General features: G+C 40.4%; 1 protein-coding gene across 1 annotated transcript in view; it reads left to right on the top strand.

Annotated features, from left to right (window-relative positions):
- The window catches only part of LOC104279229 (mitogen-activated protein kinase kinase kinase MLT), a 47,554-nt gene that overhangs the window by 14,376 nt on the left and 21,530 nt on the right, over nucleotides 1-11,648 (top strand). The window contains exon 2 of the mRNA XM_009876436.1: nucleotides 11,066-11,153. Coding sequence (XP_009874738.1) covers nucleotides 11,066-11,153 — 88 coding nt within the window. The remainder of the gene's footprint in view (nucleotides 1-11,065; nucleotides 11,154-11,648) is intronic.

Here is an 11,648-nt window from a genome sequence, read left to right on the forward strand (position 1 = left end):
CTGTGTTCTTTCAGAAATTCTGTTCGGCGTGTGTGTGTCAGAGCAGTTCTCAAATGTTTGGTACATGTTGGAGAATGGGAATTAATAGCCATGTGATGCTTTGTTTTTTCCCAACTCTCCTTAGAAGAAATGCTCCTGGCTTCCGTGTGCTCTGTTCCACCAAACCACCACAAAGGAGTTGAAGCAGGTCTTGGGCTCCCTGTTCTCAGTTTGGCTCATTATTTGATTTTGTTCTCTATGGTGGGTTCGACCTGCAGAGCTAAGGTTGCGGCACAGATGGGTGGACGTTACGGTATCTCTGGTCGTTCTGTTGTAACTTTGGGGAAAAAACTGGCTCAGGATATTGCTGTTTAGCTGGAGAAGAGCAATGAGAAGGTCAGACTTTTGTCTTAATTTCCAATCTTGTGCTGGTACAAAAGGTGTGTGAGCTCTCTGCTCCTCCCAAGTCTGCTGTTCCTGAAACTTAAAGCCACTGCCTTCATAGGATACCAGGTCACTCTGTAATTAGTCTCTATCACTTTTCTGGATAGTTTTTTCCTAGATTTCCACTTTCTACAGAGTTCAGAGATACCAGTGTTCAAGTTATTACTTCTAAAAATAATTTATTTTGAGGCCGACTGCTTGTATTCTTATATAGATATAACAAGACTTAGAAATTAAATAGTTATTATTTTACATATCTGTGTAAGCAGACAACTACAAGGAAGTCTAGATGAGAAGTTCTGCATAAAGTGAAATAGGGGAAAAGCTGATGTGACATGTCAGAAAGATGTAGTAGAGTAATACTAATAAATGTATCTTTATGATACTAAAGCTAATTTTTAAATACTGCTAGGTTTCCTCTAAGATTTTTGTCTTAGGCATTGTATTATTTGAAATATTTTAGTCTTAATGGAAAAAGATTGAGCTACCATGGAGGTAGCCTGAGGAATCCCAAGAAAAAATAAATAGTTTATGTACTTTGTGTAAGAGTAAAAGCTTGACATTTCAGGAGTTTTTCTGGTTTCATTTTTGACCATTGCTACCCAGTAGGGGTAGCATTTGAGCCAAGTTTCTAAGTAAAATACAATTTTCAATCTTACACAAAGAAGATTTTCTGAAAAGCAGGTAAGGAATTTATGTCCTGAAGCTTCAGTTTTGTTGGGAATGGAGACTCTGACCTGCAGTGGTCTCGGTGGTAGCCTGGACGTAGCTGGAGAGCTGCTGTGAAATCTGTTGTTCTGGCTGTTGCTTGGTGCCTGGGTCCTGGCTGAAGGGCAGTAGTACTCAGTTGGAGAAGGTACAAGTCAGATTCTGGTGGAGTTGGAAGTCCTGTGTTCCCAGAGAGTGTTCTTGCTTGTGTTCTTTGCAATCTCAGCAAGGTGATACAGAGATTTGGCCGTAATCTGAGAAGCGGTGCTTGCTGCTTAAGTCATGGTAAAGGGAAAGAAGACCTGATAAACCACAGAGGCAGCTTGCTGTTCTGGGTTCCGGAAGGATAATGATCTGTCTTTTTAATATATGGTAAAACCAAAACTGGAAACAGATTCATGGTGACGGCTTCACCGTGATTCATGGTGCGTTATTTGGACAGTTGAACAGAAAACCATGGTGTGCATCGTTCAGATAATGCAAAGCAGAGATTCACATTATGGTTACAACTCATTTTCTTTAAACCCACGGATTTTGTGAGCTTATGCTATGGCATGGGTAAATGTGACATAGAAGATGCTCTTTGTCCATGGAGGCTTCTCAGACACTTCAGCAGAGGGACGTTTTTAGTTGGCGGCTGCTTCCTCTCCTTTTCTTTTGTGCCAGCTGGTCACATCCAGAATTTCTGTGCTGAACATTTTGTGTCTTTTTTTAAAGTAAGCAGTCTCTGATTAGGGAGCAATACTTTGCTTCTCTTCAGGGGCAGGTCATTTCTGAGTGATAACTGGCGAGAGCCTTCCACAGAGCCCTGATAGCCTGTGTGGAAAGCAAAACCCCACGTGGGTCCCCAGCAGTTTCTGGCAGCATGTAACAGGGAGGTAACATGTCTTGTCATGTGCTGTTTTCATGAGCGTGGGCTCAGCCTGTTTGGTTGAGGAATGTTTTCTGGAATTCTAACAATCACTGGGATTCCAGTAAGAGGGATCCCTGCCAAGTACTGGTTGGGTTTGTCTACTCTGAGACAGTCTTAAACTGAGTGTTCATCAAGAAGATGACAAATTTTAGTTTTTATGATCAAGTTTGAGAAGATGCGTTAGTGGAAAGGTCGTAGCTGCCTCAGAGGAGTGGCTTAGGATCCGTGAGTGCATGGATAGCTGCTGCTGCTGTCTCTGCTGGAAGCTGTGCTAATTATTCAGCAAAAGCCACCATATAATGAAATTAGACTTGTTCTTCCGAGCTTATCCAGATTCCTTACTCATACTCTGCTGACTTCAGAAAAATGGCCTTTCTCCAGATACCATTTCTTTGACATTGTTTTATTTTCTGTTGCTCCTAAGCTCTGCAAGAGACTCCTTGAGAGGTGATTGGTTTTGCCCAGCACTGTTGTATCAGGATGTTTTTCCAACAAGGCGCTCATGAGAATTCTCATGACTTTGATCTCAGAAATTATTTCCTTGGATATTTTTCCATTTGTTGGGTCTGGAAAGATTGAGGTTGTTGCATGTTAACCGTGATACCTGCTCAGCTATGGAATGAGCTGGGAGTCAGGAAGTTTCATGTTTTGTTATTTCCTTATATTTCAGAGATGTTGTGGGTTTTGTTGCTGTACTCTACAGTCAAAGCAGGTTTGTGTTCAAACTGATTTTGAGTAAATGGGAAAATTTCCCAGTGTTGAGAAAAGAAATTATGATTGCTGAAAATAAACTGCTCCGTGGGAGCTCAGATGTTTCAAACCTGCTGTTTAGTCCACTCATCTGTTGTTTCTGTTCAATTGCTGGTATTGCTTTGCAGTTGGAGACAGCTTCTTCCTCTAAATCTGCCTGAATGAAATATTCATAATATTGCAGGACATCTCTCATTTCTAAACTCTTACACCATTGCAAACACGTAGTTATGTGTGTTCTGAAGGGGATTTACCAACTGCAAATAACACCAGTGAAATCCAAACTACTCTCCTTGTTCTTGGCAGATCTTCCTTTCTCAGGTATCTTAATATTACATGCTGATACAATCTCAAGCTATGTGTTGCAAAATGTAATGCTTCTGTGGGGTATGTTTGGACATTGTGAGTTTCTAGCTGAAAACTGTGTGAAAATGAGTTATTTGCAGTTATTTGTCCACAATGGTTGTGTTTGTGGTTTGGTTTTTGTTTGTTTTTTTTGGTAAATATGGTGTCATTGTAACTAAATGTTGTTTTCACGCTTATTAAACCTTCTCTAAGGATTTTCTGCAGAAAGTGCCTTTGCTTAATTTTATCCTAAATGCTGCAGCTTCTGTTAGCAGCCTCTTCTCTCACTGACACCAAGTTTTTAATCTTCATCGTAAGGAAGACCAACACTACGATCCTGCAATTGCTGAGTTACTACTGGGTGGGCTTTGCATAGCTGTGCTGGGTTGACATACGTTGGCAGCAGGATTGAGCCGTTCAGCTTGATCTAACTCCCTCTTTCTGCGTAAGGCGGGAGGCCTGCTGCCACGTCCCAGCGACGGATCTCCCTGGGAGCTTTGGAGGGACCAGCCTGCTTTCCATACGCTGAGCGAGTCTTTGCAGTGTTTTGACAGGAGTATTCTGGATTCCTAGACAGTACTCCTAATCCCACAGCCTTCAAATTATCTTTAAAACTGCCAAGACACATGCAAAGGATGCTATAAAAAGTTATATGAGATTATAAAACTTAAGTTTTCTTTTCAAATGGTCAATAGCCAATACATTTCATTATTGATGTCCTACGGTGTTCCTTACCTCCAAAAATGCTCATGTACATTCACTACTACATGGTGCAAATGAAGTATTTTAAAGTAAATTACCTATAATGAGGTGAACTGTAAGAGCACATAATAAATTTATGTCCACATTCCTTTAGCATGATACATTATGATAGTTTAAGAGGATCAAGGTAATGTGCTTTTTTTCCTTCTTCAGGCTTGCAACCTAAAAGTCGATATAAGATGCTTAAAGTGTGTGTTTCTACCACAGTATTTCCAAAAATGGGAATTGTGTGGTGATACAAAACAATGGATTTAAAGTAATGATAAGATGATTATATAACAATGACAATTTGTTACTGTTCTTGGTATTTCCACTTTTAATCTCTGGGACTTGTAACAGTGTAGGACATAACTTTAGATGCCAAATTGGTGCTCTGAAACATTTGCTCAATCAAAATGCTTTTAAATACATGTTTTGTACATCATTGTAGATGTACTTACTGGAATTGAATTCTGTTGTTTAGAGAAGTGCTGGTGGCATCAATCTGAGAATGTAATTTAACCCTTCTTTTCTGTGTGGTTTGTGAAATTGTATCCCTGTAACACTGAATATATGGCTGTCTTCTGAGACATAACACATGCTGACAGAGTGTTAACTTGTTAATGGACTATAAAAGATAGCTATGGCTAGAAAATACGAAAAAGAACTCCAAACTCACATAGGTTTCAAGGGATATGCAGCCGTAGTTTTAAGAACAGGGGGTGGCAATGTGTTTGCCCTGGGAGAGTGCCCACAGCACTCGTCAAAGCACGTCATAACTCTGCTTATTTGCAGTCAGAATTCTTTGGCTTTGCTTTGTTCACATGGTTTTCCTCTTGCTTTGTTAATATCAAAGACAGTGTAATAGGTTTAACAAATGTTCTCTGAGCTGAATACTCTGTGGGCTTTGATACTAATAGCTTGCTTCTTGGGGACCCCAAACTAAAAAACCTTCATATAGTTTTTTTGTGCAAAAATTTATGAAAACAGGGAAGACAGTAGGCCAAGTCCAAAACCTTTATTTTGTATCTCATTGATTTTCCTTTCAATGTTAATAACTGTAATAATTGCATAACATCCCTGTTGTAAAATTCTTCATAGTAGTTTTGTATTTTTAAAATTCTTTACATATCCCTTTATTTGCTGCATATTGAGAGGAACATTTGTTAGCAATGATAGAACTTTAGTTGTCTAAGACTGTTATGACATGATAATAATCCAGAAACAACTAAATTACATACACTGTTTCTATATCCTGCTCATTTAAGAATTGTATTCAGTTTAACTGTTGAAAGAACAGAAACAATGAAGCAGTAAAAATTATCTGCTGTGAGTAGTTTCTGGCTTCTATCAAAATGTTAATGTGATTTAAAAAAGAAATATAATGCAGTGTCATGATGATTATGTTAAAGCATGTAAAATGTATAAATATAAGTATGAAATTTTTAGGACTTAATGATTTGTCTGCATTCCATTCAAAAAATCTTAAGCCTGTAGGATTCTACGATGCATGTTTTACTAGTGTTTAGTAGCTGAACTGTAGCTTTACATGCTGATTTTCTTAGTATTGTGTCTTTAAAATGATCTTTGGGGCTCATTTTTCTAGAGAAACTAGTGGGTTATGAGAGACATTATCCCATACTAGATGAGTGAATTAACAGGAGAGCACTCTTGAAACACTGGAAATGAACACAGATTTAATGTATTTTTGAGCAAGAATATGGAAATAAAGGTATGGGATTGACTTGTGCTGGCATTCTGTATCTTTTTTTGCAGGTGGTTGTCAGTAAATAGAGCAATTTTAACAAAACATCAGCTGGCCTTTTCCAGCTGCCCTTTTATTAGATTGTAAAACCCCCTGAGAGCAGCTAAGTTGCAGCTCTCCCAAGAACATGACAAAGGTCAACGCCTTTAAAATGCTACAAGACTTAGGAAAAAATGTTTTCAAAGCTGCCTTAAGTATTTCCGAATATCTCCCTAATAAACATGGCAAGCATTTCTTCGGAAAAGTAAATAACCAAACTATTGCACGGTGTAATAATAAATATTGCAAGACATTTAAGGAAGTTGTATTAATCAGATTCCTTAAGTAGCTAACCATGTCTAACCCTGTAATTTCACATGGAGTGAGGTTGCCTCTTGCTGTGCAATTAACTGATTTATTAACAGGAGAGCTGGTTGGCTGCTGGCTGACCCGGTGGTCTCACAAGGGCCTGCAGCCATTTCCTGTGTTAATCCTAAACCAGCGTGCTCAGGCCGGGGTGGAAGACCGGCTGTTCTTTGTCCTCTGCAGCCAGCGGCTCCAAAGGGACCTGGAAGAAATGACAATTTGCTCTGGGCCCGGTTTGTCGCCTCTCAAGTGAAGAAAGGAAAAAACTCCATGGACGGCTGTTCTTTTGCAGATCCAGCTGTGCTGCTGGAATAGACTGCTAGCCCCAAACCCTCGAGCACTTCTCTTGCCTACAAGTGTGAGTGTAACAACTTTCTAGTGTATTTCCAAGGAGGACCAGGGTAACTAAAATACGCTGAGTCGTTCGATCTTTGCTAACTTTAGCTGCCTTGGGATAGGGAGCTCTGACAGGAGCAGCTGTGGCTGGTATGAGTCGCTGGCAGGCAGCAACACAGCTGTACGCAGAGTGCCTCCATCCCCATCCTTAGCGCCTCTGCGGCGGCAATTAAAGCTCTGACGATATGGCCTTGCCTGCGTTCCCAAGTAATGCCAGCTCAGCATCAGCTGGCTGCGGCCCACATCTGCAGTCGGCGCCGACCTTGAAGATCTCATCAGGGCTAAGCTGTGTTTGCTGCTCTTGCTGCACTGGCACTGGACAGAGCAAAAGCAAGCTTGGACTTGTGGCAACCCAGTGAGCTCAGGCTTGTGTTATTCGTGACGAGACCAAGCTGTCCAGGCAACGTGTTGTGTCCCCTGCTCTGCTGCTGGCCACACTCAAAATCTGTCTTGGTAGTTTCTGTTCAGGAGTTGCTGAACACAGAGAAGGCCTAGGGAAGGATCCTCTATTTCTGTGCTGAAAATACCAAGGGTATGAGAATTCATGCATAGCTGTTTGTACTAGAATGTTAAGCGTGGTACTAGAAGGTCTAGAGGCAGCTGTAGGGTGATGTCAGACATAGATGATGTAATTGACATTTTTACCTATGTCAATAAGAATAAACAATAAGAGATTAAACAGGCATAAAAATAAATTGGCTCTTAAGCGTTGTGATCCATGCTATGGTTCATAGGACACGGTTTGTACACTGAGGGATTACGTGAGTTCCCAAGTCTTACACTGTACTTGTTTTATGAATTGGCTTTGATGTACAGTAAAGCTATGGAAGCCAGTTAGTGAGAGTTAAACTAAAATTTTTTTAGTGTAATTTGCTCTGATCTTGGATTTTGTGGTAGTGGCTGAATTATGTAAACAGTGAATTAGGTTTGTTTAGACTTCTGAATCCCTTTGCCTTCAAGAAATGGCATCTAGTTTGTAATTCCCTTAAAAAAGAGGGACATAATTTCACCCATACCTCTAGTGCAAGTACAAGGTGAATGGTTTTAGTGTGGTTTCGTGATCGGTACCGGGCTGTGACTAAGCACAATATTCGGCCTCACTGCAGTCACCTTGTGTGTCTGATTTTGTCTCTATGTTATGTCCAAGGAGTTTGTATTTACATGTTTGGGTTGTGTCTTTCCTTTGGCTGAGCTTCTAGTTCTACTTGGATCCAACATTTTTTAAAAAAATAACAAAAGTCCATCTTTCACACACAAAAATAATATAAGGAAATAACTGAAGACTTGTTACTCGTCATCACTGTGGCTTTAGGAATGAAGCTGATGTTCATTTAAGTTGCACTGAGATAGCAGCTTTACTGGGAGAAGTAATGAATGCCAAAGCGAGTCAGGGCTCACTTCCAGGGTAGCCTTTAGGCAGATAGATGCATGGCAGGATTTTCCCCCATTCATTTAGGCATTTGTGATTTAAGTATGAGTTGATGCTTAAAGGTGATTTTAAATATTCTTATAAGTACCTAAGAGACCTTTGAAATACTGGTCTTTAACCACCACTTTGTAATTTACTGTCTGAAAGTCAGTCTTTCATTAAAATATGGCACCTTCTTGTAAAAAAAAAGTACAAAAGCTTCAAAGGTGTGGATTGACTTGTATCTGGTTCTCACTGTAAGGAATAAGTGTCTTTAAATTGGCTAATAGAGTTCACAGCTGATCTGTAGCAACTGAAAAGAGCAAAACATGAAAGGAATAGTCTAGAATCACCAGTGCTAACAACAGCACAGTGATTAAAAGTGTTTAGAAAGGATTTCTTGCAGAAATAATGGTCCTTTTAGAAAGAGTTGGCAATTTTCCCCCCCCCAGTTCTTAATCTGGTGTATCTGTGGGCAATTAGTAGGTGCCTTTCCTTATTCTTAGGTGGAAGCTTGCTTTGGTGTCTGTTAAATCTCAGTTTAGGGTATAAAGATCAATGTGAAGATGGTGGTATCAGCCACATTCAACACCATTTCTTCATACTCCTGGAATGTGATCTTAGTGTGTACTAAACTGTAATTAAGATAATCTTAAAAATATATTTTTTTGAATCTCAACATAATAAAAGCGCTTTGTGTCAGTACTTGCAGCAGTAAAGGACTCATTCTTTTGGCCCGGTGCTCCTCTCTTTCTTGTTGTCCATTTCATGGTGGCATGGGTGATGGCAGGCTGGGGTTTTGCTGGTGCAGCTCTTCCTGTTGTCCAGTGACTCTGGTGGGCTTTTACTGGATCCAGCAGCATCTTGTGTGAGATGGAGGCCAGTTACTGGGTTCTGCACGTTGCTGCAATGGAATAGGGAGCTCGGGCACTTGGATGTGTTCATCATGTGGCATTTTTTAGTCATCCTCTAAGAAGACTCATCTAGTACTACTTCTGTAGCCAGGACCTGAGTACATTATGTCATGGGAAAGTTCAGTGTGAGACCGGTCAATTTAATTTTAATGACCTGTTGAGGTGCCTGTATTGTCAACACCAGCAGTTGGTGTTTACAGTTCTTTGAAGACATGGATTTTTAAGTACTGTACAATAAGATAGTTTTATTCTGTCCTTCTTGACCAAGGTGTTCAAGAAGAAAGTAGTCTAGAGAGCTTGTCTAATGTTTGTAGACTGGTATTTCTGTTTCATTTCTAACAATATTCAGGTAGGCAATCGAGGAGTATTAGGTCTCCTGATTATCCAGCAGTAATGGTGGTAGGAATTAGAGGACATTTCCCCAATTTAATATATTCCTAAAGAAGATAAAAACATAATACAAAAATTTCTGAAGCGTAGAGGTCTTGTGTTTGCTAGCCCCTGGAGATGGGAGTTGTGAATGACTAGGCTGCGTTCTCTGCATTCTCCAGACTACTGAAGGAGCTCCTGAAATGGGCAGTGCTGCTGCTGCTGGTAAGTTCCCTGCCTTGGGATGCTGGTGGGGCTGCAGCTGGAGGGCAGAGCTCCTTCTGCTGGCAGATCCCTTTCTGATCTGACATCCATTTTCAGATCCCTTGACTGGCCGTAGGATTGTTGCTGTTTACCTGCGAATGAGCCTTTCCACATTTGCTTAGGTAGCTGCTGATTACATTATTTTGTGGACTTAAGGTGAGTCACTCTGCAGCGTGATTTGCTGAAAACAGCATGCTTTAAAAAAATAAAATAAAATAAAATAACTTTTCTGGTGTTGTGAAAAAAGATGACTCACTTCACAGTAACTGTTTCCCTTGCTGAGCAGGCTAAGCAGCATGAACAACTAGTGCTACCCAAGTTAAGTTCAAAGCTGTAGTTAAAGATTTAATTGAATGTGTGTAAATGTTGGTGCATTAGCTAAAGGTCTTAATTCAAAACTGTGTTGAAATTGCTCAGAAAGTGTTTTACACAACAACAGCAACAAATGGAGCCATCATGCAGTGACGCACATGTATGACAGTGCCAGCTATAAAACATAGTCCCCAAAAGATACTGTTTTGCTCTGTCTGTGCATTTATAACAGTAGCACTAACTGATGCACCATGTTCTCTGCGTCAAAGCTGCTGTAGTCTTACTGTTTTCAGAGAATTGACAAAGCCACAAAGTAACGTGATTGTCAGCTATCTAAGCAAATGTGGGAAAACTCGCCTGCAACACTCCTGCAGCCAGTCAAGAGATCTGAGAAGGGATCTATCAGATCACATAAGCTTGATAAGTTCAGAGGAATTAACTGTGATTCCATTCTTGTTAGAGGCTCTTGACTTGGATAGAGTTAGCATAATCTCAGCGTCTTAAAGTAATGCATTGCTGTAGAGAAAAATGTGTAATCGTATATGCCTGTATTTGCATAATATGCATATTTGGGTAAGATCTCTCAAGTATTTATTTTAATACACTACAGAGGCGAAACTGTTGAGAGACCTTGAAGGAGATACCTGATCTTTTCTCTGAAAAACTACAGGGGCTGAATGTCTTAATTTCTGTGGATATGTTCTCATTCTCTTGCAGCCTCTTTCTCAAACCGAGAGCATTGTTCAAGTGGAGTTTTAAAGTTTTGTGTATTTATCCAGAATTTCCAAACGTCTGCAGGCTGCTCGGAGGAGCGGTTTCAGCTGCATTGCTAGCTGTTTGGCAATCTCAAACGCGCTCGCTGTGCATATTCAATCCGAGTCTACAGCGCATGCCTGGAAACTCCACCTTTCCAGTAAACATTGGGTGGAGCTGCGTGTGCGTGGTGTGCTCTAACAGCCTGAAGCACTGGGCTCGCTGAACCCATAGTACTTTTTGCATAAACATAAATTCTGGATAGGACTGCTGCAACTCTGCCAAAAATCCCAGATCTTTCTTTGAACAAAGTTTTCCAAGGCCTTCAGTTTTTCCAGAGGCTTAACTTCTACATCTGTGCCTTGGCCATGAAAGAATAGTCTGGAATTTTTATTTACTTTACTTCCCCCAAACATACAAACTGCTCATCTGGCAAACTCTTTCATGAGGTTTTCAAATGCCACGCACTTGTGAACAGTCTTTCCTAGATATGTGTGTGTGGTTTATATATCTGTATATATATAAAACGTTATATATATATGTATGTGTGTGTTTGTGTGTGTGTATGTGTATGCCTGCTTGGGTATGAAATAAGCTATCATGCCCAATTTAAACTCTCATGCCCAGTTTTGTCTGACTTCTTTGTTTGTTTTCAACAGGCAGAAATACTCAGCGTGCTCAGTCACAAAAATATCATTCAATTCTATGGAGCTGTCATTGAACCTCCAAATTACGGCATAGTTACAGGTAAGGATTTTTGTCTGACCTTTTTCTTGGTTCTGTAAAACTCCAGTGTTACAAGGTATTGACTTTACTCAATTTCAGTGTTTTGCGAATTGTTCTGGCCACCTTTGAATGCTGGAGTGCTCGGCACCACCTGCCTCAGTGTAAATGGGGTGCTGGAGTTGGGAACCAGGCTTGGGCATTCTTAGTGCTCAAACTCAGCAGTACTTTAAATAGAAGCTTTCACTGTGTCCTTATACCCTGTTCTGTGAATTGATTTTCCATTTTTAACTGATGTGTGACAGAAGTAGAGGTTTTCATGATAGTAAGTCCTGATGAGTTCTGTGGAAGGGAAGGGTTGAGAGTCTGCTCAGAGCAAATCTGTGCTGTGAATCCTGCCTGTATTGAAAACAGGAGAATGTGCATTGGGAGCTTCCCAGCGGTGGGAAGACCTTGAAATAGAGCAAATTAGACACCATAAGTCAACACCCTTTATTCACTGGTTTCATTCGTTCTGGC

This window comes from Apaloderma vittatum, unplaced genomic scaffold, assembly GCF_000703405.1.
Source record: "Apaloderma vittatum isolate BGI_N311 unplaced genomic scaffold, ASM70340v1 scaffold32760, whole genome shotgun sequence".
NCBI classification, from domain to species: Eukaryota; Metazoa; Chordata; class Aves; order Trogoniformes; family Trogonidae; genus Apaloderma; species Apaloderma vittatum.